General features: G+C 42.2%; 2 protein-coding genes across 2 annotated transcripts; both read left to right on the top strand.

Moving 5' to 3' along the window:
* The first annotated feature begins 12,369 nt into the window (after positions 1 to 12,369).
* Positions 12,370 to 13,326, top strand: LOC141146092 (dynein axonemal heavy chain 5-like). Its single transcript, XM_073632845.1, has 2 exons — positions 12,370 to 12,576; positions 13,127 to 13,326. The coding sequence occupies exons 1-2, from the start codon at positions 12,370 to 12,372 to the stop codon at positions 13,289 to 13,291; spliced, it is 372 nt and encodes a 123-aa protein (XP_073488946.1). The 3' UTR covers positions 13,292 to 13,326.
* Positions 13,327 to 23,371: 10,045 nt separating this feature from the next.
* Positions 23,372 to 25,797, top strand: LOC141146175 (uncharacterized). The gene is made up of 3 exons (XM_073632911.1): positions 23,372 to 23,813; positions 25,068 to 25,226; positions 25,307 to 25,797. The coding sequence occupies exons 1-3, from the start codon at positions 23,486 to 23,488 to the stop codon at positions 25,498 to 25,500; spliced, it is 681 nt and encodes a 226-aa protein (XP_073489012.1). The 5' UTR covers positions 23,372 to 23,485; the 3' UTR covers positions 25,501 to 25,797.
* Positions 25,798 to 27,890: the final 2,093 nt, after the last annotated feature.

Below are 27,890 nucleotides of genomic sequence, written 5' to 3'. Positions count from 1 at the left end.
CAATGCATTTGTACCCAGCTTTCTCTTTAGCAATTGCAAGAATACTTGTAATTAATAATAAATAATAATAATTAATAATAATAATAATTTGATATAATGGTTTTTTTCATAACCATGTTTGCAGAATGGCTTTTTTTAGTCAGATAATTCAGAACGTTCTAGAGAAATTTTGTATATGCTAATGTTTAGGGGAGGTCTGTTGTAGCAACCTGTTCCATCTATTTTCTGCTTTCGAACTAGCGTTACAAATACTGCATGGATCTAACCAACCTATGTTCACCTGTTAACTGTCCTACATTGGTGGCCAGTGGCCACCCACAGGTTGTAATTTTGAATAAATATAATTGTTTTATATTTTATTGTAAAATATACTTTAACATTTAAATTGCAATGGCCTAGAACTTTATACTTAATGGTTATCTGGTAATAAAATATTAGAACAACAAACGAAATTGTAAGGCAACTCGTGGAGCAAAAGGGCTTCTACAACCTAGAAAAACCTGGTGAATTCACTAGTGTCGTTGACATTCAATTTGCGGCAGCCGTGATTCACCCCGGAGGAGGTCGAAATTACATTCCCCAGTGATTAAAGCGCCAGTTTACAGTCTTTAATTGCACTCTACCATCAAACTCCTCTATTGACAAAATATTTAGGACAGTGGCTGAAGGCTATTTCTGTGAACAAAGGGGATTTCTTCTTGAAGTGTGTAAGCTGGCATCTGCATTGGTCCCTACGCAGAGTGTGGCAGGCAACTAAAATTAAGGTAAGTGTCACGTACCTGGTGGTGGAGCCCAGAATGCAAGGAGTAGCCTCTCGTGTGCCTCTGGTTCGAGAGCCCCTGATAGAGAAGACAGGGACTCAAGAGCGCAGGGGGCCACAAGTGCTTGGTAAGTGGCAGGTGTAGGGTTGATCCGGACCTCTGGTGCAGCAGCAGAAGAACTATCAGGAACACTGGATCCACCGACAGGAACTCAGGAACAACAGGCAACTGGGAGGTGTTCTGTAGTACAACTGAAGCACTGGAACAACTGGTAGATGAACCGGAACTCTTGGCAGGAACACTGGAACTGTTGACTGGATAGAGAAGCACTGAAGCTAGTAGACACCCACGAACCAGCAAACAGCAGGGAGGTGTTCTGTAGTACCACTGGAAGCACTTAACGAAGTCAGACAGGCCGGGTCAAAACACAGGTAAGCAGAGCAGGTACAAAACGGAACCAGGAGAGTAGTCAGGGCACGGACCGGGTCGGCAACAGACAGGCAGGTAATAACTGAAGGATGAGGCAAGAGAATCGTCAGACAAGCCGAGGTCAGGGACTGGCAGCAAACAGGAGAAGTCAGGAACGAGCCGGGTAACAGGAATCAGGTAAACAGGTATACTGGAAGCTTAGGGTCACAGGGAACGCTGTAGACCGGACAGCAAGGAAGCATGCTGACAGGCACCTTTAAATAGGCCTAATGGCGCCAAAAGCTGTCACACCGCACGTCTGCGTGCCGCCGCGTGCACACGTGCACGCCCGAGTACCGATCGTACGTGCCCGTTCGTCTCATCGTGTACCCGCGTACACCCGCTCGTATTAGCGCGCACCCGCATGCGTCCGTTCGTGTCAACGCGTCTCCGAACGCGTCCTCTGGTTCTACTGACAATAGTTCTGTTAACCGATCTTCCGCCGACGGCTGAACTAACAGGACGTCTTTCATGACATTGCCCCCCCCAAGGGGCAGCCTCCGGATGCCCAACTGTGCCATCTTACTTGGATGAGATCTTTTAAAGGCAAGTATCAATCTCCTAGCATGGATGTTGGACTCCGGCTCCCAGGAGTTTTCCTCAGGCCCATACCCCTTCCACTTTACCAAGAACTGGACTTGGTTACGTCTCTTCCTACAATCCAGAATGGACTCGACCTCATATTCGGTTTCTCCGTCAATGATCACGGGTTCAGGGGGATTGACCCTCCGGTTGACAAAAGGATCAGGAACTGCGGGTTTGAGTAGGGCAACATGAAAGACCGGATGAATCCGGAATGATTCTGGTAGCTTTAGTTCGTAGGCCACATTATTAATTTTTCTTGTCACTGGAAAAGGACCCACGAACTTGGGACCCAATTTTTTGGAAGGACAGGCCAATCTTAGATTCAAAGTAGATAGCCAAACCAAATCTCCAGGTTTAAGATCAAGCTCCCCCCTTCTCTTCTTATCAAACACCTCTTTGTTGTAGTTCTGGGTCCTTGCCATAGTCTCTTGCAGAAGCTTATTATTCGATTCAAAGAAGTTTAGGTTTTCTTGAACAGCTGGTACTGGACACTCCGGAATGTTAGTGGACAAGAACAGAGGATGGAACCCATAATTTGCAAAAAATGGTGTTTGTTTTGTAGCGGAATGAACAGAGTTATTGTATGCAAATTCGGCAAGGGGAAGAAGCGGAGCCCAATCATCCTGGGAGAACGAGGAAAAGCAGCGCAGATACTGCTCCAGCGTCTGATTCGTTCTCTCCGTCTGGCCATTTGTTTGGGGGTGATAGGCAGAAGAGAAGGCAAGATCAATTTTCAGGGATTCACAAAGAGCTCTCCAAAACCTCGAGGTGAATTGTACCCCCCGATCGGAAGTAATATTGGCAGGGATGCCATGAAGCCTCACCACCTCCTTAATAAATGTCCTGGCAGTTTCAACAGCAGTAGGAGTACCTTTCATTGGTAAGAAATGTGCCATCTTGGATAATCTATCCACAATTACGAAGATCGTAGTGTAACTTTCAGAAGGTGGCAACTCGACAATAAAATCCATGGAGATCATCCTCCATGGTTTCTCCGGGACAGATAGTGGTTTTAACAGGCCCCAGGCCTTAGACTTGCTACCTTTATTTTGGATACAGGTGACACATGCTTCCACGTAGTCCTTGCAGTCCTTTCTTAATGATGGCCACCAGAACGTGCGCTGAAGAAGTTCAGATGTTTTATGTACTCCAAAGTGGCCAGCTAACATATGGTCATGGCAAGAACTAAGAGCTGCCGTTCGCACCTCCTGAGGTACGAAGATCCTATCCTTAAACCACAGAAGATCATCTCTGGCCTGTAGAGTTGTATCAGGTGGAGCAGAAACGCTCCTGGAGGCTTGCTTAATCTGTGACAGTAGATCCCCTTGGAGTAACAGAAAGTTCCCTGCGGACAAGATGGTATCTGGTGGGGAAGGTGCTTCCGAATCGCTGTACATCCGTGACAGAGCGTCAGGCTTGATATTTTTTGACCCGGGGCGGTAGGTAATATGGAAAGAAAATCTAGTAAAAAACAGTGCCCATCTGGCCTGTCGTGGTTTCAACCTCTTGGCAGTCTTTAAATATTCAAGATTCTTGTGATCTGTATAAACAAGAATCGGGTGGGCTGCTCCCTCTAACAGGTATCGCCATTCCTCCAACGCAGCTTTGATCGCTAATAATTCTCGATCACCCACGTCATAGTTCCTTTCTGCTTCTGATAATTTACGGGAAAAAAAAGCGACTGGGTGCAGAAGAGCCCTAGGCCCCTGTCTTTGGGAGAGTACTGCACCAACCGCTATCTCCGAAGCGTCCACCTCCAGGATGTAGGGTAACGTGGAATCAGGATGTTTTAAAACTGAAGCTGAGACAAACAGATCCTTCAGTGTAGTAAAGGCCATCTGAGCTTCCGTAGACCAGTGGAACTTGAGGCCCTGTTGGGTCAATCTTGTAATGGGAGCAATGATGGTGGAGAATCCCTTGATGAATTTTCTATAAAAATTCGCAAATCCCACGAAACGTTGAATCCCTTTCTTGTCAGTGGGAGCGGGCCAGTCCAGAATGGCGGAGACCTTCTGAGGGTCCATTTTGATGCCTTCCACAGAGATAATAAGACCAAGGAACTGAATACTCTCCTGCTCGAAGACACATTTCTCAGGCTTGGCGTAAAGGCCGTGCAGGCGAAGTCGGGTCAAAACGTTTCTGACATGTTCACGGTGTTCAACTAGGGAAGAAGAGAAGATTAGAATGTCATCTAGATAAATAACAACAAACAGGTCAAGGTAGTCTCTGAAAATGTCATTTACAAAATGCTGAAATGTGGCAGGAGCATTACAGAGTCCGAAAGGCATAACTAAATATTCGAAGTGCCCAAACCGGGTACGGAAAGCAGTCTTCCATTCGTCTCCCTTGCGAATGCGGACAAGGTTGTAGGCACCACGAAGATCTAATTTTGAAAACACTACTGCAGACCCCAGCCTCTGAAAAAGTTCTGGCACTAATGGTAAGGGATAGCGGTTCTTGATTGTAATTTTAGTGAGTGCCCGATAATCTACACAAGGGCGCAAAGAATGGTCTTTCTTTTCCACAAAAAAGATTCCTGCTCCTGCCGGAGATGTGGAAGGTTGGATGAAGCCTTTCTTAAGATTATCGTCAATGTAAGTTTTTAATACTCCTAGTTCTAACTCTGATAAAGGAAATATTCTCCCAAAAGGAATCTCTGCCCCTGGGAGAAGCTCAATCGTGCAGTCATATGGCCGGTGGGGAGGAAGGGTCTCGGCCCCTTTTTGACTGAAAACGTCCAGAAAGCTATGGTAGACTTCCGGTACAACTTGACGGGTCTCGGCATCAGTTTCCATGCACAACAGGGCAGAGGGAGCTTGAGTAACTTCTGGTAGACAGTGTTGGTGGCAATAAGAGGAAGGAAATTCAATTTTCCCTGAGGCCCAATCAACTTGTGGATTATGGGCCTTGAGCCAAGGCATGCCCAATATGATGGGGAATAGAGGAGATTCAATGACGTCCAGACAAAGTAGCTCTTGATGAGTGCCAGCAATGGTGGTGAGCATGGGTACTGTTTCCTGGGTTACTGGTCCTGATCTGAGGGTAGAACCATCGGCCAGATATACTGAAAGTCCTTTCGCCCTGGGCCGGATGGGAATATGATGTCTGGAAGCGAAGGACAAGTCTATAAAGCCGCTGCAGGCCCCGGAATCAATGATAGCGCTGGTTGGTATATTCCCTCCTGGGAGCTGTAAAAGAAGCGGGACAGCCAGGTGAGACATATTATTCAGTGAAGCTGGGGTAAGAGCAGGAGAAACAGAGAGGCACTTACGAAGCTTGGCCGGGCATGTCCGTACAAAGTGTCCGGGTTCCCCGCAATATAGGCACAGGTTACCAGCCCGACGGCGTTGACGCTCTTCAGGAGTGAGGGATGGCCGTAAGAGTCCCAGCTGCATTGGTTCTGGTGTATCTGAAGTCATGGTAGTAGAAGCTGGAGGAGCGGAGTGGGGAGAACTAGGCACCCGGGGCAGCATCCAGACAGGACGAGCAGGGCCAGAAGATCGCTCTGTACGTCGTTCTCTTAGGCGTCTGTCTATTTGGATGGAAAGGTCTATGAGGTCCTCTAGAGTCTCAGGAAGGCCCACTCGGGCTAGTTCATCCTTCAAGGATTCTGAAAGGCCCATACGGAACTGATACCGTAGGGCGGCATTGTTCCAATTTGTATCAGAACTCCAGCGTCTGAATTCTGATGCATAGTCCTCAACAGGTCTGCGGCCTTGCTGTAGGGTGTGCAAGGCTGTCTCTGCCGTGGCAGTCAGCTGTGGGTCTTCATATAGGGATGACATAGCCCGAAAGAAGGTATCCAGAGTATCAAGTGAGGTGTCTTTCTTTTCTAACAAGCGATGGGCCCAGGACTGGGGCTCGCCGGTCAGCAGCGAGATCACGAACCCCACCTTGGTGGCTTCCAGGGAGAAAGTCCTTGGTTGAAGGGCAAAAAAGAGCTCACATGAGTTGCGGAAGGACCTGAATTTGCTCCGGTTACCCGAAAATCTTTCAGGCGTGGGGACCCTGGGTTCAGGCGGCAACATGACCACTGATGGTGAAGCAGAAGTCCCGGATACTGGAGGTGTAGAAGCTGCTAGGGCCTGGACTTGGCCTTCCAGCTGGGTGTAGCCTTCTTGTAGGCTCTTTACTGCCTGGGTAAGTCCAGCAAGATGGCGGCAGAGTTCATCCATAGGAGAGGCTCCCTGCGTGGGCTCAGACATGGCTGTCCGGTACTGTCACGTACCTGGTGGTGGAGCCCAGAATGCAAGGAGTAGCCTCTCGTGTGCCTCTGGTTCGAGAGCCCCTGATAGAGAAGACAGGGACTCAAGAGCGCAGGGGGCCACAAGTGCTTGGTAAGTGGCAGGTGTAGGGTTGATCCGGACCTCTGGTGCAGCAGCAGAAGAACTATCAGGAACACTGGATCCACCGACAGGAACTCAGGAACAACAGGCAACTGGGAGGTGTTCTGTAGTACAACTGAAGCACTGGAACAACTGGTAGATGAACCGGAACTCTTGGCAGGAACACTGGAACTGTTGACTGGATAGAGAAGCACTGAAGCTAGTAGACACCCACGAACCAGCAAACAGCAGGGAGGTGTTCTGTAGTACCACTGGAAGCACTTAACGAAGTCAGACAGGCCGGGTCAAAACACAGGTAAGCAGAGCAGGTACAAAACGGAACCAGGAGAGTAGTCAGGGCACGGACCGGGTCGGCAACAGACAGGCAGGTAATAACTGAAGGATGAGGCAGGAGAATCGTCAGACAAGCCGAGGTCAGGGACTGGCAGCAAACAGGAGAAGTCAGGAACGAGCCGGGTAACAGGAATCAGGTAAACAGGTATACTGGAAGCTTAGGGTCACAGGGAACGCTGTAGACCGGACAGCAAGGAAGCATGCTGACAGGCACCTTTAAATAGGCCTAATGGCGCCAAAAGCTGTCACACCGCACGTCTGCGCGCCGCCGCGTGCACACGTGCACGCCCGAGTACCGATCGTACGTGCCCGTTCGTCTCATCGTGTACCCGCGTACACCCGCTCGTATTAGCGCGCACCCGCATGCGTCCGTTCGTGTCAACGCGTCTCCGAACGCGTCCTCTGGTTCTACTGACAATAGTTCTGTTAACCGATCTTCCGCCGACGGCTGAACTAACAGGACGTCTTTCATGACAGTAAGTCATCTTTGTACCACATGCTGAAATTTTAGATAAAAGACTACAGTGTTTTTCATAGCATGTGTAATATGTACATTTGAAGTTTATTGTAACTTTCTTAAAAAAGCATAACCAAACAGATAATTTTGTCCAGGACAGTCATTAATGTGCCTTCATTTTCTTTTCTTCCTTTTTGTTTCATTCTATGAGATACTCCCCCCACCCTCTGCCACATGGCGTGACGCTGGTGGGCAGTATCGTGGTGGCGCTTATATGGAGGTTCCTCTGGGCGGTCCTGGCACTCGAGACCCTCTATGTACTTTAATCCACTTGGAATCTTATGATGGTTACCTAGTCACCATGGGGTAACCCCATGTGCTCTTCACTGTTCACCACTGTTTCACTCCTTCTCCCAGGTATCTACTGGGGACCTTGCTTCACATTACGGTACTTCCTTCTTTGTATACTGCACAGGTGCTTCTGTGGTCATTTTCCCTTCCAGCACCATCTATCTCAGTGCACGGGCTCTGTCCTTTGCTACTCACCCTTTCACTTGTTGCGACACCCATACTCACACTTATCTGGCGCCACATTCTCATAGGGTTACCTCGTTGTTTTCCATAAACGTCTGGTGGTCGTCCGCGTGGGTTGCCCCCGATAAACCGTCCGCCACGGCCCACCGGTTGGAGGTGTCTCCTGGAGCCATGCTATGCCTCGCCACCACATCATCAACCTACACACCAGTAGTAAGTTTTTATCATCAAACTGGGGGTTTAACACCCTACCCCCACCGTTATCTCCATATACATATTTTATATGCTTATATCCTTTTTATATATTTTTTTTAGCCATACCATGCGCATTCTTCTGATGAGTTGCCTATTAGGCACGAAACGCATTGAGCTATTAGATGCCGTGTACCCTAAATTTCATCTTCAACCTATCATCATTATTATGAAACCCCTACCTCTACAGGCTGAGCGAGGCCATAGGTCCTGCAGGCATTATCTTTTATTATGATTGTACACAACCTCATTTGTGGTGACCTAGGGAATTTGTTACCCGTTTTAGCTCAAGACTTTGAGTTTTTATCGTGAATACTGGTTTTAATCATGTATAATGTTTACTTTACATCAGTGGTTACATCATGAGACTCCATGTTATCACTTTGTCTATTGTTATTATCATGTTTATTGTATACCTCAATGCTAACACTGTCTACATGCTTAATCAACTTTTACCAATAAATTCCCAGTGTTCACCTATTTATCTGTTCGCAACCATGTGCTTCATTTAAAGTCCCACTTCCCGTGCTCCCCCCTTTTGATGTTATATAAGGGACCATGATTTCACTCAAAGTCCCGAGGGATGGAAATACACAACCTTACCAGGTCATGGCTTCCTTAAAGTCCCTAATCCTTTTCTCCTTTTTTCTATGAGATACTATGAAATTATAGTATCAGGAACCTGCTTGTGGTGGGTTTGCTTGGCAGTCATCTGGAAGTTGCTTCTCTCTCTGTGGCACAATCTGGTATTAGGACTTAGCAAACCTGCCCTGTTTATCCATTAACATGAGCCGTGCACATGAAGGGTGTGTATATCTCCCGATTGGTCCATATTTGTATTAGCTTGCAATGACTGCTGTCTCCATGATGCCTTCATTTGTACATGCTCCAGTCTTCCTACACCCTGCTACATTCCTGCTTCTGATTTCCTTGAACCTACATTGTCATGACCTCTGATCTGCTGGACTCGTTGGATCTGACTGCTTGATCATATGGTTTGTCCTTGCCAGTTTTTCAACTGCCCTGACATTACCCGTGTTTCTAACTACATTTCTGCGCCATGCTCTAGTTTACATGCCAAGAATTTAGTGACCTCCATACCAATCTTAGGTAACTCTGTTAACTACATATCTGTCTTCTTTTTACCACCTACTCTTTTCAGCTAAATACAGTGAATTCTCAGTTGTATAACTACTTGCCATTTCCTAGCTCACTCATGTTGAGGAATGGTTGCATTGTAAGGCCAGATAAACTGAAGCTTAAGTTCCTATAATGCAGCCAAGTGCCAGTACATAAATATAACGTTATTTGAAAAGGTGGAGCCTTAAGGGGCTACTGTACAAGACATTTAAGAAGTGCCCTCTTCAGAATTCTATTGATATTTACAACTGGCAGACTGGATAATGGCGTTACGTTAAACCTCAGACTTTGCCTTTAGTTTTGAACAAACCTGTTTACACTCTCCCAGATCACCTAGACTAATTTATGTTATATACGCTATGCTGAATGGCCATAGAATGAGATCATGCAACCCCTATATACCTTGGTGCAAAGCCTGGTCGAATATAGCAAACATGACAATTCTAGAATCAGCATACAAGGTTCTCTTCGGATGGTACTGGGTGCCTGCCCGCATAGCTCATGTGAACCCAAATTATAGTGATAGACGCTTCAGAGGCTGTGGACATTGTGGTGATGTTTTTTGGTCTAGAATCTTTGGACTATGTCAAACTCAGTTTCACCTAATAATCCCTGAGGATGCCAAGTTTGCTTTACTACACTGCCCAATCCTAGGCCTCTTCTCCTATTAACAGAAAATGGCCATCTACTTATTTTTGGCAGCCAAACAGGTGACAGCCAAAGCCTGAAAGAAATCCTTGGTCCCCTTTCAGAAGTCAAAGACCATATGACCACACTGATGATTAATAAACAAATGTCTAGCTTCCTTAAGGACTCTAACTCGACATTTCTCAAAACCTGAGAACTGTAGCTTAACTATGCCTTACCCTTTGTGGAACCTTCCAGTCTAAGCTATCAATAATTGCATGTCCTAACCTGTACCCAAGTCTGTAGGGAATTTAGCCCACATTTCCCCTTCCCTACCTCCTTGCTCTCTTTCTCTCCATTCTCTTCCTGTACCTTCTGCTCACTTACTTGTCCTTTCATGTCCTTTATCTTACTCTAGAGAGTGTACACTCACCAAGATGACTAGATATCACTGGATCCTGGCTGTCTTCATGTTGGCTCCATGGTCAGCCCCTCAGAGGGTTGACTTTAGTCATCCTGTTGGTATTTACTTTCCAAAACGTTCAATTATTCTATGCAACTATTTTGTCCCTTTTTCAAAGTCAAGTGTCTGGTGATAAAACTGGTCGGGAGGACCCAGTGACAAGCAGTGCTGTGTGTACACTGTTGGCATGTGAGGAGATCCCAGCTGTTAGCTGTATGCAACTGACCTTATCATATGCGATTTATTCTGCTGAAAAGTGTGAGTGAATTTTTACCCTTAGTTTATAGGGATTACATATCACACTGCCTGCGCAATGGTCTTTCTTTTTTTGTTGTTTCATACTGCAGAATTTCTTTGAAAGCCAGAAGCCAGCCCATGCTAATGAGCAGCTGAATATATGAGCAAGCCAGCTATCACTGGGGATTACTCATTGAAACCTGTCTATATTCATCAAATCACCAAAGACGTTATATTTTTTCACAGCAGTATGCTGTCCTATTGAGATACCTGTGCACTGTGGTTCATCACATTAATATATCTCATTTTTATTTTTCTCTTTTTAATTGTGTTCAATAATTTATTATCACATTGATATTTAGTTATAGGATTTTGTTATGGTGAAGGATGTTATGTTATTTATAATAGGCTCCATTTGATTATTTTGCATATGATTCACTGGTTAATCATTAAGAGATCACACCGTGTTATATTGGGAGGTTAATATTAGCGCATTATACATTCTGAAAATATTATGTTTATATTACATATTATATATAAACGTGAGGGGCGTGAGAGAAACCAATACCGATGACACTATTCAACCTGTTAGATTTGTCACACAATTTCACAACAGATTTAAGAAAATGGAAAAAATCTTTACCAAGCATTGGTCCATCTTGTGTGAAGATCCGCATTTAAAATATTTTTATATATAATATGTTATATTTTATATTACATATTATATAAAATAATTTTTTTAATAACAATTATTTTTTAATCTTTTAATTCCTTAAACCTTTCCCCCTTCTTATCTTAAATAATTTGTCTGAATATGTACAACAGTAATTTTAATACAATAGTCATTCCCTTTATGATATACATTTTTCCTTATTTAGATATATATATATATATATATATATATATATATATATATATATATATACATCGTTTATAAATAATGTTTTTTGTACATATGTCTTATATAGATGTCATTCCTTGATCCCATCGGTTGCTTTCATATAATTCTAGTAAGTATATACTATAAAATAGTATATAGTGATATATATTTAAAGTATTTTAAAATTAGAAACCATGTTCATTAGACTTGTGCACAATAGGGAAATTTCGTTTCGTTTCGTTGTCATTCGTAAAATACATTATTTCGTTCTGTTATATTCGTTATGTTACATTAATTTGTTTTCGGATAATTTGTTATTATTTGTAGAGTGTTGATATTCAATATAATAAATCTCGAATCATGTCGAATTCATTTGTTATATCCGCTATAAATTCTTTCGTATTAGTTGAAATTCGATATTTATGTATGTATATATTCGTTATAATGATTTGTAGTTTCGAAAGTTGTTTGTTTATTGAATCCATTAACACACACAATGACAATATGTCTTCTCCTCTGCTCAAATACAATACAACATCCTTCTCACTCAGTTCTCGGGAATGCACTTTGCCAGTAATCCAACCTCCAGCACAAAATTAATCAGCTGATTGGACTGTAAGATTTACTTTGAGTTGACCTTTTGTTTCATTAGATCTTTAACGAATCACCGAATCATGTCAAATTCATTCGTTATATTCGCTATAATTTCTTTCGTCTTAGTTGAAATTTGTTATTTTTTTATTCGAACATTCAGCCTGATGAAGGAGGATGCATTCTCCGAACGTGAAGCACTGCCCGCCGACCCCGTTCCCGGATGTGACAACATCACGACATCGCGGAGCATCACAGAGCATCTACGACCTGTGTCCCAGCCACCCGGAAGCGCTGTGCGCATACAGTATCACCAGATAGCTACAGGACACACCGGCCCATGAGACACACACCATTCGGGAACATGCGGAGGAACTTGTACATTGCCAATAATGCTGGAATATACCTGCTCTCATGTGAGTGTTTTTAATCTACTTGTAATAAATTCATTGAAAAACACGCTGCACTTAGAGGGCGCCGTCCTTCTTTCTACTGTTACGTTTACTACTGGATCACCACCCACGTGTACAGTCAGCTTACCCACTAGGCAAAATATTATAAACTAATGTACATATGCCGTCTTTGGAAGAAGATTCAAAACACTCTCACCTTGGTAGAATAATGTCTTCTTGCCATATTTTTGCTATGTATGGATAATATATTCTTTTAGAATTGTATTTAATTCCATTCTCCAGATGTTACCGACCCCAGCAAAATTCCATTACATCTTTACATTGCGGGACTTGAGCCGTATTTGGCAGGGGATCTTGACAGTTACATCAGAGGTCTGTCGCAGCACTGACATCATGGTGGCACTTTTCCAACATGAATGCACATGTGTGAGTGCAGATAGGTTTGTTGACCAGAAAGATAAGGACTGGTTCGAGAATACTCTGCATAAGGTAATGATGTGTAAATTTATACTATTCATTTAATGTTCCCATAAGCATCATGTGGTAGTAGTTGCTCTGAGGAACAGGTTTAGAACATTCTTTCAGAGCATTATTTGTGATTTTATATATAAACATTTGTCAAGTTCCTGTTAAAAAAAATGCCATAAGTTCATAATTACGTGGCATTTAACAAAAAAGCATGGTTGTATCCATTTCCATTCATCTTCATTTGCACATTCTATGAACATGATTGCCCACTATCTCCCAAATATAAATAGCTTAAAAAAAAATAGTCAGGAACAAGATGGGCCATAGATGGCATTTGTAGTGGGCTAGGGTATACTTTTGTTGGATTTTGAGAGCCTAGCCTTCCCATGTGACAGCAGTGAGGCATGGTGACTTCACCTGCACTTTCCTGGAGTGTTGGAAGCTGGAGCTGAGGTTTTAAAAAAAAAATTACTTTTATTTTGGCAAATTTTAAAGCTACTTATATTTAGGAGATAGGGGCTTTCAATAAACCAGATATTTTTTCTCTAAACTTTTTTTTTTTTACTTTTAGACTGCTTCAGAAGATCACGGACAAGAGCTGTTGCAGAGTGTACCAAAAGAGTCCTACTTTGTAGTCTTCTTCCGAGATGCACCAGAAGCTACTGGTGATGAACCAGATGATGCAGATTTGGAAGCACCTAAAATCTTTGAGCCTGTCCCTTCATTTGAACAATGATCAAACGGGCTAGACATGTTCATGCAACAATACAATGAAGCAGTTAGGCCTCATGCACACGAGACGCTGTTAATCACGCGTTCAGAGGCAGTTGGACACTTTTTTCAACTGCCCCTGAACTCATTCAATGTTATCCTATGTGTCCATGTACACAGTCTCGTTTTTTGGTGTGTTTAGGCAGTTGAGTTTAACCTCGTTTTTCCAGAAGCAAAAAAATGGGTTCAGACGCAAAAGTTTTCCATGTTTCAGATGCTAAACGTGGCTAAATGCCGGTACCGCGTTTAGCTGCATTTGCGTTTATAAGTGTTTTTAAAGGAACCCTATTTTTTGGACCAGCCAATGGCTGCGCTGCTATCAATCTATCCAATGAAGAGCCGAGAAGAACAGCCGACAAGACCGGACCGACATCAAGCGCGTTCTCGACGTGGGAATTTCGAGTGCTCAGGTAAGTAACCGGGTGGGGGGGGGGCTAGGGGGCCGCTAATCGTCGAATGTTTTTTCCCCCTTAATGCATAGGAGGCATTAAGGTAAAAAAACATGAACCTTTACAACCCCTTAATGAGCAATGGAGTTTATGGGCTTTTTTCTAAACGCCAGAAAATCGCGTTTAAAGTGCCGTTTTTCACCGCCCAAAAAAGGGTAAAAAAAATGCCAAACGCCGATAAATGCGCATAAACGGCCGTTAATTAGCGTTTGGCGTTTTTATGAAGTCGGAGCTTAAAATAAATTTACAGGAAATCCTGTGCATACAGGAAGCAACCTTTGACCTCCCATCCACCCCTCTTTAGCAGATCACCTCCTCTCTTGCTGCAGACACATCTGTCGAGTCGTCCTCCTGTGCATACAGGACAGGAAGCAAAATGGCAAAAGATGTTTCTCAATCGCAGCTCATTGCTGCAGTGCAAATGCACCCTGCAATTTGGGACTTGTCTCACCCTCGACATGGGGACCGTGTCTCCAAAAGGAACAACTGGAATGAAATCTGCTGCAGACTAACGGAGGACTGGGATGCAATGAGCCATAGCATGAAGAAAGATCAAAGTAAGTGCATATGTGTGCTTGAATATAATTTTTTTTATGCCTATATTGTATATAGTTTCAAAAATGCTTAATGTACCTTTTCTTTTTTGTCAGTGGCGGCTTTGCAGACTCGATGGAAGTCACTAGTTGACAGAATAAGGAGGGAAGTGAAGGATAAGCTGCTTACGGAGCGCAGTGGAGCACCTTCAAATATTAGACCAGACCCCTTAGGTGAGCTTTCCTTCCTAAGACGCTCCATGGAGTCGAGAGTGTAAGTAAATTGTATTGAAGGGAGGGGCCAGTGGGGTGATGTACCATTGGTATTGAGTATATTTTTATGTTAACATATCAGCGGCCATACTGCTGATAAGTATAATGAGTTTATATTGGAACTATTGAAAATCATTTTGACAAGGAATGTGTTTATGTTTGGTCACTCGCACTACCTCCAGGTGCAGGGGGTTGCGATGGGGACATGTTGTGCACCATCGTATGCCAACCTGTACCTGGGGGGGTGGGAGAGAGACCTATTTGCCAGGGAAGATAATAAAATATATCTAGATCAGATAGTAACCTTCCATCGTTACATTGATGATATATTTATGATATGGCTTGTAGGAAATGCGATATCTGACGATTCATGTTAAATGATACTAAAGTTAAACTACCGAATTATTGTATTTATACAATTAGACATAGACTGACCTGTCAAACCCCTGGAGTTGTATATATGATGCAATGCACATGAAAGTGTTTTTATATCGGGAAAACAAAACGTCCTTTCTTCAAAAGAATTAATGATCATGTATCTCATTAGAAAACGTAGAATGGAAACTCCAATTAGTCGCCATGTTGGACTATTCCATGGATTTAGACTGGATACTATAAAATTTATGGCTTTAGAGCATATCCCCACTGACGTCAGAGGAGGCAGTAATGATCAAAGGTTATTACAATTGGAATCACGTTGGATTCATCTATTGAAAGCCACAGCTTATCCTGAGCTAAATGAAATGTTAAGCTACAAACCTTTCCTGTAAGCATTGTATTTTTGCATTACTGCCTCCCCTTGACCCACTGGTTCTGTTCCTTTTGCTTTAGTTCTAATCTTCTTTCACTATTTCTTCCTTTTGTTTCTTCCCCTTATTTTCTTTTCCTTCTTTGTTTGCCCCATCCCCCTTCCCTTTCTCATTCTTCTCTTCTCCCCTCCCCCACTTCCTTTTTGTCCTTTCTTTCTTTTTCTATTTTATTTTCCTTCTTTCTATTTTTTTTGTCTTCTTTATGTCCCTTCCCTCCTCAGCAGCTATGGGTCTAAACATCATTACCCCCCCCCCCCCCCCCCCCCCGTTTTGGCACGCTTAGTGGTATCTGATTGGCACTAGAATTATATAATTAGTTACTCTACAATTTGTTCATTCAAATGGTCTGCTTTTTTATATATTAACATGAGTAATTGTTGAAGATTGAAATATTTTATACATTCAAAATATTTATTTTTGTTAATACTTATCCTGCAGGTAACGTTGTTGTATTTATACATATACACCTGCTTAATGTATGTAATGAAAATTATTGTTGTAAATACAAGCGTGTCTTCGCACTTCGGACGCTGCTTTATCTTATTGACCATATTTCTCCCTAAATGTAGTTACCCGATTCCACATTTTTTTTAGATTTCTGTGCCTTTGACCCTTTGTGTAATATAGGCGATTACATGGACACCCAGGGCGTCCCTGCATAGCTGCAGGGCGCCCGGTTTACTGCACTGCTCATGCGTTGTTCGTCTGACTTCCCCTCTCTCCCTAGGGGATTTCTCCATGTTTACATGGACAATTTTCCCCTCCCACCACCAGAGAGAATCAATCCCTTGTCCTCACAGCCGACCCTTAGGACCCGGAGATGATGGACGGAGTGACAAGAATGACGCGGCTCGCGCGACGCAGCTTCTACGTCCGCTTCCGGTCCTCGGACCGGATGAGGGTTATATAAGGCCGCCGGCGACAGCAATTACACGCTGCTGGAGCCCTTGGGATACAAATGCACTGTCAGTTAATATCAGGTAATCACTTGCAAACTTCTAATGTTATGGTACATCTTTTGCTCCTTCTATTCTCTTCTGGTGACATTTAGAGTTGATTTATGACTACTTCTGGTTAATGTGCTGAGGGTATCAATTCCCCATTAAAACTGATATAGTTTGTTGTATTTCTACTGTTAAATTATCCTTTCATTCTTATGTGCAGGCTGTTTTGCCTCTCTGAGAATTAATAGTTTTGCCTATATTCTTTTCTACTCTCTGAATAGTCTTGAAGACCAATATTGGAGTTTACTGACAGCCTTTTTTGAATCCCGTGGAATTAAGTCTATTGCAGATTTAATTTTTGTAAGTTGATTTTTTATTTCTGTTTCAGTCTGGGAATTAATTTCCCCACTTGACATATATATATTTTTTGATATCTCTTAAATACATTTTATAGCTGGTCCTTCTATTCCCCCTGTGGCCGCCTGTCACATTTGGTCCCTTTGGCGCAGATATTTGTCCGGAGAGGTGCGGTAACATTGTGATCTACTATAGGAGATAAAGGTAGGGGATGCTGCCCTGAGATCGGAGACACATGTGCATATAATTCACTGTTCTGTTATGCATTTCTTAATGATCAATGCTATGTAATTAAAAGTTAATTGATTGTGATATATATTTTTTCTTTTTTGTTCTTTTTGTTAGAAGGCTTGTACTTCCAACGGGACAGCATCTCCTGGAGAAGCCCGACATATGGGCGAAACATGTTGGGAATCCATTTTACAGTGCTGTCTTGCTATTACTGTTGTTATTGTAATTACCATTTTTATTGATATTTTCTATTTTGTTATTCAAAATAAAAAATATTTTTTTTTTAAATAATATATTTGCTGTATTCTTTTGCACCTTAAAAATCCCCATTACCTCATCTTGTTTTTCTATATAATCATGGGATGTGGTGCTAAATCTAAGTTGGTTTTTCCACGATCCAAAAAACCTGTTCATGCTTTAAATGTATGCATTCATAACAGATTGATTTTTATAACAGTATGTTATCTTTTATAGATCTTCTGGATCTTCAAATAATCTTCTGGATGACCTAAAGCTGTTGTATCGTACAGCTGGGCAAAAAGGAAAAGGAATAACTTTCATATTTACAGACAATGAGATTAAGGACGGATCATTTCTAGAGTACATGAATAATGTGCTGGCTTCAGGAGAAGTGTCCAACCCGTTTGCAAGGGATGAGATTGATGAAATCACACAAGATTTAATTCCCGTTATGAAGAAAGAATACCCACGAAGAACTTGTACGATTACTTCCTCTCTCGTGTTCACAGTAACTTGCATGTGGTGCTTTGCTTCTCTCCAGTTGGGGAAAAACTCAGAACCAGAGCTCTGAAATGCCCTGGTCTTATTTCTGGGTGTACCATGGACTGGTTCCAAAGGTGGCCACGAGATGCTTTGGTTGCTGTTGCCCATCACTTTTTGGCCTCTTACAAAAAAGAATGTACAGAAGAAGTGAAGCATAGTGTTGTGAACAAAATGGGTACATTTCAGGACATTGTGGAAGAAAAATGTGTGGAATATTTCGAAAGGTACAGACAGCAGACATATGTCACCCCAAAATCTTATCTGTCTTTCATCAGTGGCTTTAAAGCAATATATGGGGAAAAATACGAAAATGTAGGAAATCTGTCCAACCTCATGAAGACAGGTATGTTTGATGTATGTCATGTTAATAGGTTTTAAATCAATGCAGCTTGTATTTTTTTTTCACTTAATATAGTCAGTTATATATAATATATTAAACATATGGTTTTCTCCTCTCTCAAATATTACCAAAAGCTAAAGTTATTTATAGGATTGTTACATTCAAAAATTAGATTTTTTTAAAATACTATATCAGATGTTTCATGTTTTATGGAGAGGCCACATGCAGAGCCACGTGGGCCTTGTGTAGAATATCTGGAATAAAGATGTCTCTGTGTTGTTTATGTATTGCATGTTAGAAAATAAAAGCAACATTTGAGAAGTTGCTTTGTTTATCATAGACACTCCCCTTTCAGGATTTTTATTCATGAGACCTTGTTTGACCTGTGTAACAAGGAAAAAGCGCAGAGACATGGTATTTCATTGGAATTTGCATTTTTCGTGGCCTGTTTATTTCATTCTTTCTGTCTGATTTGATGTTTGGTCTCTCAAATCTCATTCGACTCTCTCTTTTCTAAAATTATTGTTGGCAAGTAACATAGAACTAGGAAAGATCTATCACTGGTGGAGAAATATAAACAATGGTGCCTCTAAAACGCTGGATCGATTATGCCCAGTGGTATTTCTTGATCCAGGCCCCTGAGGAACATGGCCCAGATTTTTGATAGGGGTACAAAAAAATCATGGGCCATCTGCTTCCAGGCTACAGATTGCATATGTATTGTTCTGCTCCCCAGCATGGTTAATTGTCACAGTGGAATGTAGTGTTCCACAGTCATCCAAAATGGTATTCTAGATTATTTTGTTATGCACTGAATATACTGTACACATTTACTACAGTCCTTGTACCTACAAAATATTGTTTTGTACAGTGACTTTCACAGACATAAATCTTAGATCTTTGATCACTAGATGGAGCAGGCAGTCACAGTATTAGAGAAAACGTAGGGAAAATTTGTGCTGCCTGGATGATTGCTTGTAACATTAAATTGATGTTCTTATAAATAGATCCCAACTTCATTAACGTAGATTAAATAATATATTTGATGTATTCTTTTGCACCTTAAAAATCCCCTTAAAAAATCCCCATTACCTCTCTTGTTTTTCTATATAATTATGGGATGTGGTGCTAAATCTAAGTTGGTTTTTCCACGAGCCAAAAAACCTATTCATGCTTTAAATGTATGCATTCATAACAGATTGATTTTTATAACAGTATGTTATCTTTTATAGAACTTGTAGAACAAATAATCTTCTGGATGACCTAAAGCTGTTGTATCGTACAGCTGGGCAAAAAGGAAAAGGAATAACTTTCATATTTACAGACAACGAGATTAAGGACGGATCATTTCTAGAGTACATGAATAATGTGCTGGCTTCAGGAGAAGTGTCCAACCTGTTTGCAAGGGATGAGATTGATGAAATCACACAAGATTTAATTCCCGTTATGAAGAAAGAATACCCACTGCTGAGAACCTGTACGATTACATCCTCTCTCGTGTTCACAGTAACTTGCATGTGGTGCTTTGCTTCTCTCCTGTTGGGGAAAAACTCAGAACCAGAGCTCTGAAATTCCCTGGTCTTATTTCTGGGTGTACCATGGACTGGTTCCAAAGGTGGCCACGAGATGCTTTGGTTGCTGTTGCCCATCACTTTTTGGCCTCTTACAAAAAAGAATGTACAGAAGAAGTGAAGCATAGTGTTGTGAACACAATGGGTACATTTCAGGACATTGTGGCAGGAAAATGTGTGGATAGATCCCAACTTCATTAACGTAGTTGGGGAATACTTAGAAGCGAGCAACTCTTGATGCCTCCTTCACTGCTGCTAGTTGGTGTAGAGTGTTCCTCAGATTGATTTCAGAGGGAAGGGACACTGAGGGTAGAAATGTCAATGTTATATAATTAAAAGTTAATGGATTGTGATATATATTTTTTTCTTTTTTGTTCTTTTTGTTAGAAGGCTTGTACTTCCAACGGGACAGCATCCCCTGAAGAAGCCCGATATATGAGCGAAACATGTTGGGAATCCATCTTACAGTGCTGTCTTGCTATTACTGTTGTTATTGTACTTACCATTTTTATTGATATTTTTTATTTTGTTATTCAAAATATAAAATAAAAAAAAATTTTAATAATATATTTGATGTATTCTTTTGCACCTTAAAAATCCCCATTACCTCTCTTGTTTTTCTATATAATTATGGGATGTGGTGCTAAATCTAAGTTGGTTTTTCCACGAGCCAAAAAACCTGTTCATGCTTTAAATGTATGCATTCATAACAGATTGATTTTTATAACAGTATGTTATCTTTTATAGAACTTGCGAAACAAATAATCTTCTGGATGACCTAAAGCTGTTGTATCGTACAGCTGGGCAAAAAGGAAAAGGAATAACTTTCATATTTACAGACAACGAGATTAAGGACGGATCATTTCTAGAGCACATGAATAATGTGCTGGCTTCAGGAGAAGTGTCCAACCCGTTTGCAAGGGATGAGATTGATGAAATCACACAAGATTTAATTCCCGTTATGAAGAAAGAATACCCACTGCTGAGAACCTGTACGATTACTTCCTCTCTCGTGTTCACAGTAACTTGCATGTGGTGCTTTGCTTCTCTCCAGTTGGGGAAAAACTCAGAACCAGAGCTCTTAAATTCCCTGGTCCTATTTCTGGGTGTACCATGGACTGGTTCCAAAGGTGGCCACGAGATGCTTTGGTTGCTGTTGCCCATCACTTTTTGGCCTCTTACAAAATAGAATGTACAGAAGAAGTGAAGCATAGTGTTGTGAACACAATGGGTACATTTCAGGACATTGTGGCAGAAAAATGTGTGGATAGATCCCAACTTCATTAACGTAGTTGGGGAATACTTATGCCGCGTACACACGAGCGGACTTTACGGCGGACTTTGCCCGGCGGACTGGATTTCGTCGGACAATTCGATGTGTGTGGGCTCCAGCGGACTTTGTTTTCTCAAAAGTTGGACGGAATTAGATTTGAAACTTGTTTAAAATTTATCCGACGGACTCTTCTTTCTAGCGGACAAACCGATCGTCTGTGTGCTAGTCCGACGAACTCAAACTGACGCATGCTCTGAAGCAATTACAAGACGGAAGCGCTCGGTCTGGTAAAACTAGCCTTCGTCTTGAAGCTAGCACATTCCTCTTCTGTCGTCTTTTAATACAGCCTTTTTTTAGAATCGATAATGCGAGAGGAATGAAGTTGTTTTTCTGCTTTATATTCACACAGAGTTCTCACAAACTTCTTTCTTCATGATTTATCCTCCTGCCATGACTAATTTAATATTTTGTAACAGCCAGATCTCCATAACTTTAAAATTTTAAAATAGATTTTTTTTTTTTTCTTTTACTTGCACAGGATTGGGTACTCTTTGCAAAGTCAAGCTTTTAAATAATTTCTGATGCTCTGGAGCAATTGCACTTGCAGAGGGCAACTGCCCTCTGCAAAGTGCACAGACTATTTGCTTTTCTCAAATCAACCCCATAGTCTTTTCGACCTGTACCTGCCTACTCCCAAACAAAATGGCGTTTTTTAATCAAAAGACATAGGCAAGAATGTAAGGTAAACCAAAATGTATTTATTTTATTCCCACAAAAATTAGGAAGGCAACACTGGACACACTTTTAGAATCTGGGAAGCCTTTCGTCCCCCAGGACACACATCAAGTTTGAGGACAAGAAAATAGGTATCTTGCGACTATAGGGAGCACAGGGAGCACAGTCAGACCAGACAGAAACCAGGCAATCACTTTCGACTCTTCCGTGGAGCCTTCCCTCCACGCTTCTCTGCAGCCTTCCCTCCACGCTTCTCTGCAGCCTTCCCTCCACGCTTCTCTGCAGCCTTCCTCGGAGGTTGTGCCTCTGGTGGTGTACTTGGGGCAGGAGGAGGAGGAGGAGGAGGAGGAGGAGGATTGGCTTCATCTGCTAGATAGGTTGTAGTAGTAAGCTCCCCTCTCAAGCCCTTCTGGTAAGCCTGGAAAATTAGACCCTCACAGAGGAGGCGTTGGCCCTTTTCCAACTCCAGTAATCTGCTGGCTATATAGGTGCCATACGCCTCCTCTGCATTGGGAGGTTTGCTCAGGATCCGGCTTGCTTCCCGTATGAGGTCTAGGGATTCCTGCTCTGTTGGTGTCATTCTACTGGGCCTTTTGTGGAGAATGCGGAGGGGAGGCACCTGACACTCTGTGCGGCTTCTACTTGGCCCAGCCACAGCCTCCTCCTCTCTCCCACTGGGCAAGGCCTCCTCCTCTCTCCCACTGGGCAAGGCCTCCTCCTGGCTGAGGTCATCCTGTGTAAAAAAAGGGACATAGTTGTAATTTTCTGTTATGCAATCACACACAATTTTTAGCTCCTAACTTTCAAATATAATTACACAAAATAGTAAAGGCTATCTATTTGACCACACCATTATTTCAGATGATCAACAAGATCTGAAGTTACGTATATATTTGGCCACTACTGTCTAGTGATATATCTACATATTACTCTTTGTGCAGAAGTTATTTTTTAGGAAGCACTTTCAAAATTAACACCTTAACATCATTAATAACATTTACACAATCCCCAAATCTAAAAAAAAAGTATACCTGGCTGAAGCTGGGCGCATCCACTTCATCAATGGTGAAAAGGCCCAGTTCATCCTGGGACTCCTCAGCTGGGGTGGAGGTGGATGGAAGGCTGGAGGGAAGAGTGGATGGAAGGCTGGAGGGAAGAGTGGATGGAAGGCTGGAGGGAAGAGTGGAGGGAAGGCTGGAGGGAAGGGTGGGGGGAAGGGTGGAAAGTGATTGCCTGGCTTCGGTCTGCTCATCCAGGAATTGCAGTTTGTGGTAATACCACAACTTGGGTACATATACTTGGTCAGCTGCTGCCCCGGATCTGAGCGACTCCTGGATTTTTCTGTGTTCCCGCTTATACATGTTACGCAAGATACCTATTTTCCTGTCCACAAACTTGAGGTCTGCCTGGGGGAGTCGAGTCTTCACAAACTCTAAAAGTGTGCCCAGTGTTGCCTTCCTAACATCCCGATTATAATATAGGGGGTGTTTGACCTCCCACGGGTTTTTCTTGTCCTCATAGAGCTCAATAAAATGGCACAAAAATTCTTCCTCTTTAAAGGGATTCATTTTTTCTGGAAGACAAGACACAAGATCCCAACTTAAATGTCAGGCCCAAATCTCAGGATTAGTTTGTGTTGTAATCTAGGGGACACACACACACACACACACACACTCTTTAATCTTACCTTCGTTTGTGACGGTCGCTACTTCCGCACGGACATACGTAGGCCATCGTAATAGCTTTATATACACTGCGCATGTGTCATGCTCCGCCTGCGTCGCCCGCCCCTGACGTTCGTAAGTACGATTTGGCCCCGCCCCTTCACTCTTCGTTGCGCAGTGGGAGTAGATAGCAAAAGATGGCGGAGCGATTAAGTGAAAGTAGCGCGGAGGAAAGCCCGGAGCCCCAAACATCCACATCCCGGAGGAGATATAAGGCCACCAACATGTCTTTTGAAGAGATGGTGGAGATGGTGTCCATATTGAGAAGGGAGGACTACGATGGCAAAAAAGGACCGTACACACGACCCAATCTGAGAAAGGACAAAATAATGTCCTCAATTGTCACCGCTCTTGAAGGGAAATTTGGGACAAAACGTTCGAAAGAACAATTGCGGAAGCGGTGGTCTGACATAAAAAGTCGGGAGCCAGACCAATATTGGCGAATAAAGAAGCTGCTTAAAAAAAGTAAGTACTTGTGTTTTACTATTGAGATACAGAACTTGCATGCTGATCCTTATTTTTGGCGGTTTTTCTGCAGCGTTCGTAAATACCGTTCTTTGGAATAGATATGATACTTTATAAAGTGACGTTATTTTTTCGCCAAATACGATGGGACAGTGTTGGACATACATTTATGGCTTGATAATTTGTCGAATTCCCACAATGAGTTGATGTGGTGTAGATGTGTTTGAAAATATAATGCTTCCTCAAAAATGATTCAGTGTAATGTAGGGACAGGACACAGCAGCTGTTTCCACATCTGGACTCACGAGCACTATAGTTTGTGGGAATGATTTAGCAGTCCCACTATTGTTCTTCGATTTTATTTATTTTTAAATTTACTTTTAATTTTATTCCGTACGTTTTTTGGCTCTGCGTAACTTCTGCATACTTTCAGCTATTAAAACCATTCAACTATTAAAATGTTCGTCTCTTTTAGCTGATGTGTGGTCTTTTTCAACTTTTTTACTACCATTTATACGTTTTTAAATATTAAGGTTTTTTTCACTTGTTTAAACATTGAATTCAATGGGAGCATGCTTGAAATCCTTAAATTCTTCTTCCGCTCCCAAAAGTTTCAGCTCCTTCATACTTTCACCTAGAGACACCAAACAAACTTTACAATGTTCAATAAATATTCAGCTATCTGGCTATATCCTTTCAGTTTGATATTTTTGTAATTTTTGGAGAAAAAGCTTTTTGTTTAGAGGTCATTTCGTGAAATTTTAGACATTAATCAGAGTGTACTGTGTTTGTTTTGTTGCCATGGTTACCAAAGCTTCTGTTATACACAGGGGGGGAGGTGGCTGGAGCATCTCAGCTGATTACAGAGCCCGGGGGAGGGGACAGACACACCATGTACTGATTTATAATCGAGGAATATGATGGGGCAGTTTTGATGGCGGTCATTTTAGCAATTTAGCTATTCAGCATTCCCACGCATTTTGCGCAGGAAATGCATTTTCTAGTGTACTATGTGACCATCACTAAATTTTTGAGGGGTAATACACATAGGAGATCATTGAGGTGTCAGCATCTGTGAAACTTGCCCGAAAATAAGCATTCTTTATAATTGTTGTTCATAGGTAATGTTCATCCTGTCAACAACATTTATTATGATGCAAAATTGGCAAAAAATCTTAACCAACGTTTTACTTTATTTATTAAAACCTAAAAGATCAGTGTGTTTTAACTATACCTTTTTTTCAAATCTCATAGGGGAGAAAAGACTCAGACAACAGTCCAAGGATCTCAGGACCCCCCCAAGTCACCAGCCTGAGGCCGAACCTACCCCAAGCCCCAGCCCAAGACCACGCCCACCCGACGACCTTGAGGAAGGAGAGGTGGAGGAAGTGTGCGAGGTTTCAAGCCCACCAAGTGAGTGACTGACACCCCAGCTTGAGTTACTGTATTTTGGCGTGCATATTGTAAACCTTGTTTTTATTCACTCGTTTTAGGTGAGTTTCTGGTTGTGGAAGGCCAAGCGGCAGAGCACTTCACCACAGACAGTGCGCAAAGATTAATTGGCCAGATTATGCTGTGGAATGGCCACATAGATCAAATGCGTGAACAAATTCACAGCATGAAACTTCGCCTGGACTCCATGCAACAGGAAATGAAGAACATGATTGATGTTTTGGGCCGAATATAATCACGTTTGGCCTAAAAACATCAATCATGTTCTTCATTTCCTTGGGAAGTTATTTTGTTATTCAAAATTTTTTTACAATTTTGGGGGTATAACCAAATTTACAATGTGTGATGCACACGGTGTGTCATCATGTGCTATCTTCCATCATGGGTTAGCAATGTACTTGTTTTGTGTTTGCAAACCCTTCATCCTGAAAAATCTTTGGTGGTGAGAGGAACCAAAAATGGGATTGCACACACAAAACACGTACATTGCTCTCCCATGATAGGAGATAGCACATGTTGACTTGACCCTTTAGTAAAGCTCAATTTTGAGCATCTTATAAATGACAAATTTCTGCAAGGGTGACATTACATGCACTGTTCTAGAAATATTGAACTTTGTAAGTTCATTTATTGTAAGTTTTGTTTCTAAAAACACTGTTGTGTATGTAAATCTTGTTAGATAAAGGTCTATATATTTGTTAAAAAATGGCTTGAATAATTTAGTAAAAGATAATTTTTTTACACAACGTAAAATATTTTTGAAAAAAAAAAAATATGGTAAAAAATGCACCTTTCAATGTGCACCAAGTAAAATTTTTTACCCTATACAATGTGTGTGGCTGTTTCTTGAAGTCCAAATTTGGGGTTTGTTTTTGTGGGCCTGATTAACTAAAGCTAAATGCACTTGACACTACTACAAGTGCACTAGGAGACAGACATAACTTAAAGGTAAACAACAATAAAAACAAGATATTTAGATAAACCAATTTTCTTTTTTATTTTTTAAACAAACTTACAGCTGTTGCTGAATAGCAATGGCCCCCCGACCATTAAAATAATTCACATAACGGTCACGCACTTGACGTGCGGTTCGGGGGGCCAAGCCAATACGGCCAATTTCTAGGCCTGTGAAAGTGCTAGCCTCTTCCAGTCTGGCCTCAGGCCCAACAGAGGATAGATATGTAGCTAAATGTCTCCTTAAAAAGTTATGTAAAATGCAGCAAGCAAGGATGACGTGGTTGATTTTATAGTCCGCCAAATTAATAGCCGTAAGGAAGATACGGAACCGGCTGGCCAGAATACCAAAGGCATTCTCCACAACCCTTCTTGCTCTGGCCAGCCGATAATTAAATACCCTCCTCTCAGGGGTGAGTGTGCTTAGGGGGAACGGCCTCATCAAGTTCTCACAGAGAGCAAATGCTTCATCAGCAATAAAAACTGAGGGGAGTCCATCCACATTATCGTCATCAGGTGGCAATTCCAGGCCACCAGTCTGGAGACGATGGCACAGCTCGGTCTGTGCAAAGACTCCTCCGTCAGACATCCGGCCGTTCTTACCCACATCCACAAACATAAACTCCAAATGTGCCGAGACCACCGCCATCAAAACTACACTATGGAACCCCTTGTAGTTAAAGAAATAAGACCCCGAATGCGGTGGTGGCACAATCCGGACGTGCTTCCCGTCAATCGCCCCTACACAGTTGGGAAAGTCCCAACGGTCAGCGAACTGGGAGGCCACAGTCTGCCATTCCTGTGGACTTGAAGGAAACTGTGGAGTGCAAAAAAAAATAAGATAAGGACTTTAATAAAAAAATTGTATATCAGATTACACCAAAACATTAGTAAACAACAGCAGTCAAATATTATGAATATGTGTGTTTGTAATTGAAATGTGGAAAAACATAAGGCACACTTATAAGATTACTCACCCCCTATGATGGCCCATTGATACATTTGAATGTGGGGGGAGGGGTTCTAATTAGGTTAACAAACACACCTGACTGGCTCAAACATTTGTGGGGTGGGGGAGGGGTTCTAATTAGGTTAACAAACACACCTGACTGGCTCAAACATTTGTGGGGTGGGGGAGGGGTTCTAATTAGGTTAACAAACACACCTGACTGGCTCAAACATTTGTGGGGTGGGGGAGGGGTTCTAATTAGGTTAACAAACACACCTGACTGGCTCAAACATTTGTGGGGTGGGGGAGGGGTTCTAATTAGGTTAACAAACACACCTGACTGGCTCAAACATTTGTGGGGTGGGGGAGGGACAAACAAGACAATGGAGCAGACAATATACATTGTTCAATGGACTATAGGCTAGAGAAAAAAATGGACCCAGCATTGCATGGTGGGGAGGTTAATGAAAGAAATTATGCATGTAGGGCAATAAATGATTAAAATAGGCATGCACGAAGATAAAGGGGACATTCACAGCAGATTGAAAGCATGGCAATTAGGTAAAGAGGACAGTTCTACAATACATCTAAAAACAGTTAATACATATCATGTAATGTTAAAGGATAAAACTTACCTTCATATATTCCTTCTGCAGGACCTGAATAATAGCAGAACAGGTCTCTGGGATTATGATCCCCAGAGCCTGGGGGGAGATGCCTGT

This window comes from Aquarana catesbeiana, linkage group LG05 (assembly GCF_042186555.1).
Source record: "Aquarana catesbeiana isolate 2022-GZ linkage group LG05, ASM4218655v1, whole genome shotgun sequence".
Lineage (NCBI taxonomy): Eukaryota > Metazoa > Chordata > Amphibia > Anura > Ranidae > Aquarana > Aquarana catesbeiana.
This window is presented reverse-complemented; position numbering and strand designations above follow the sequence as displayed.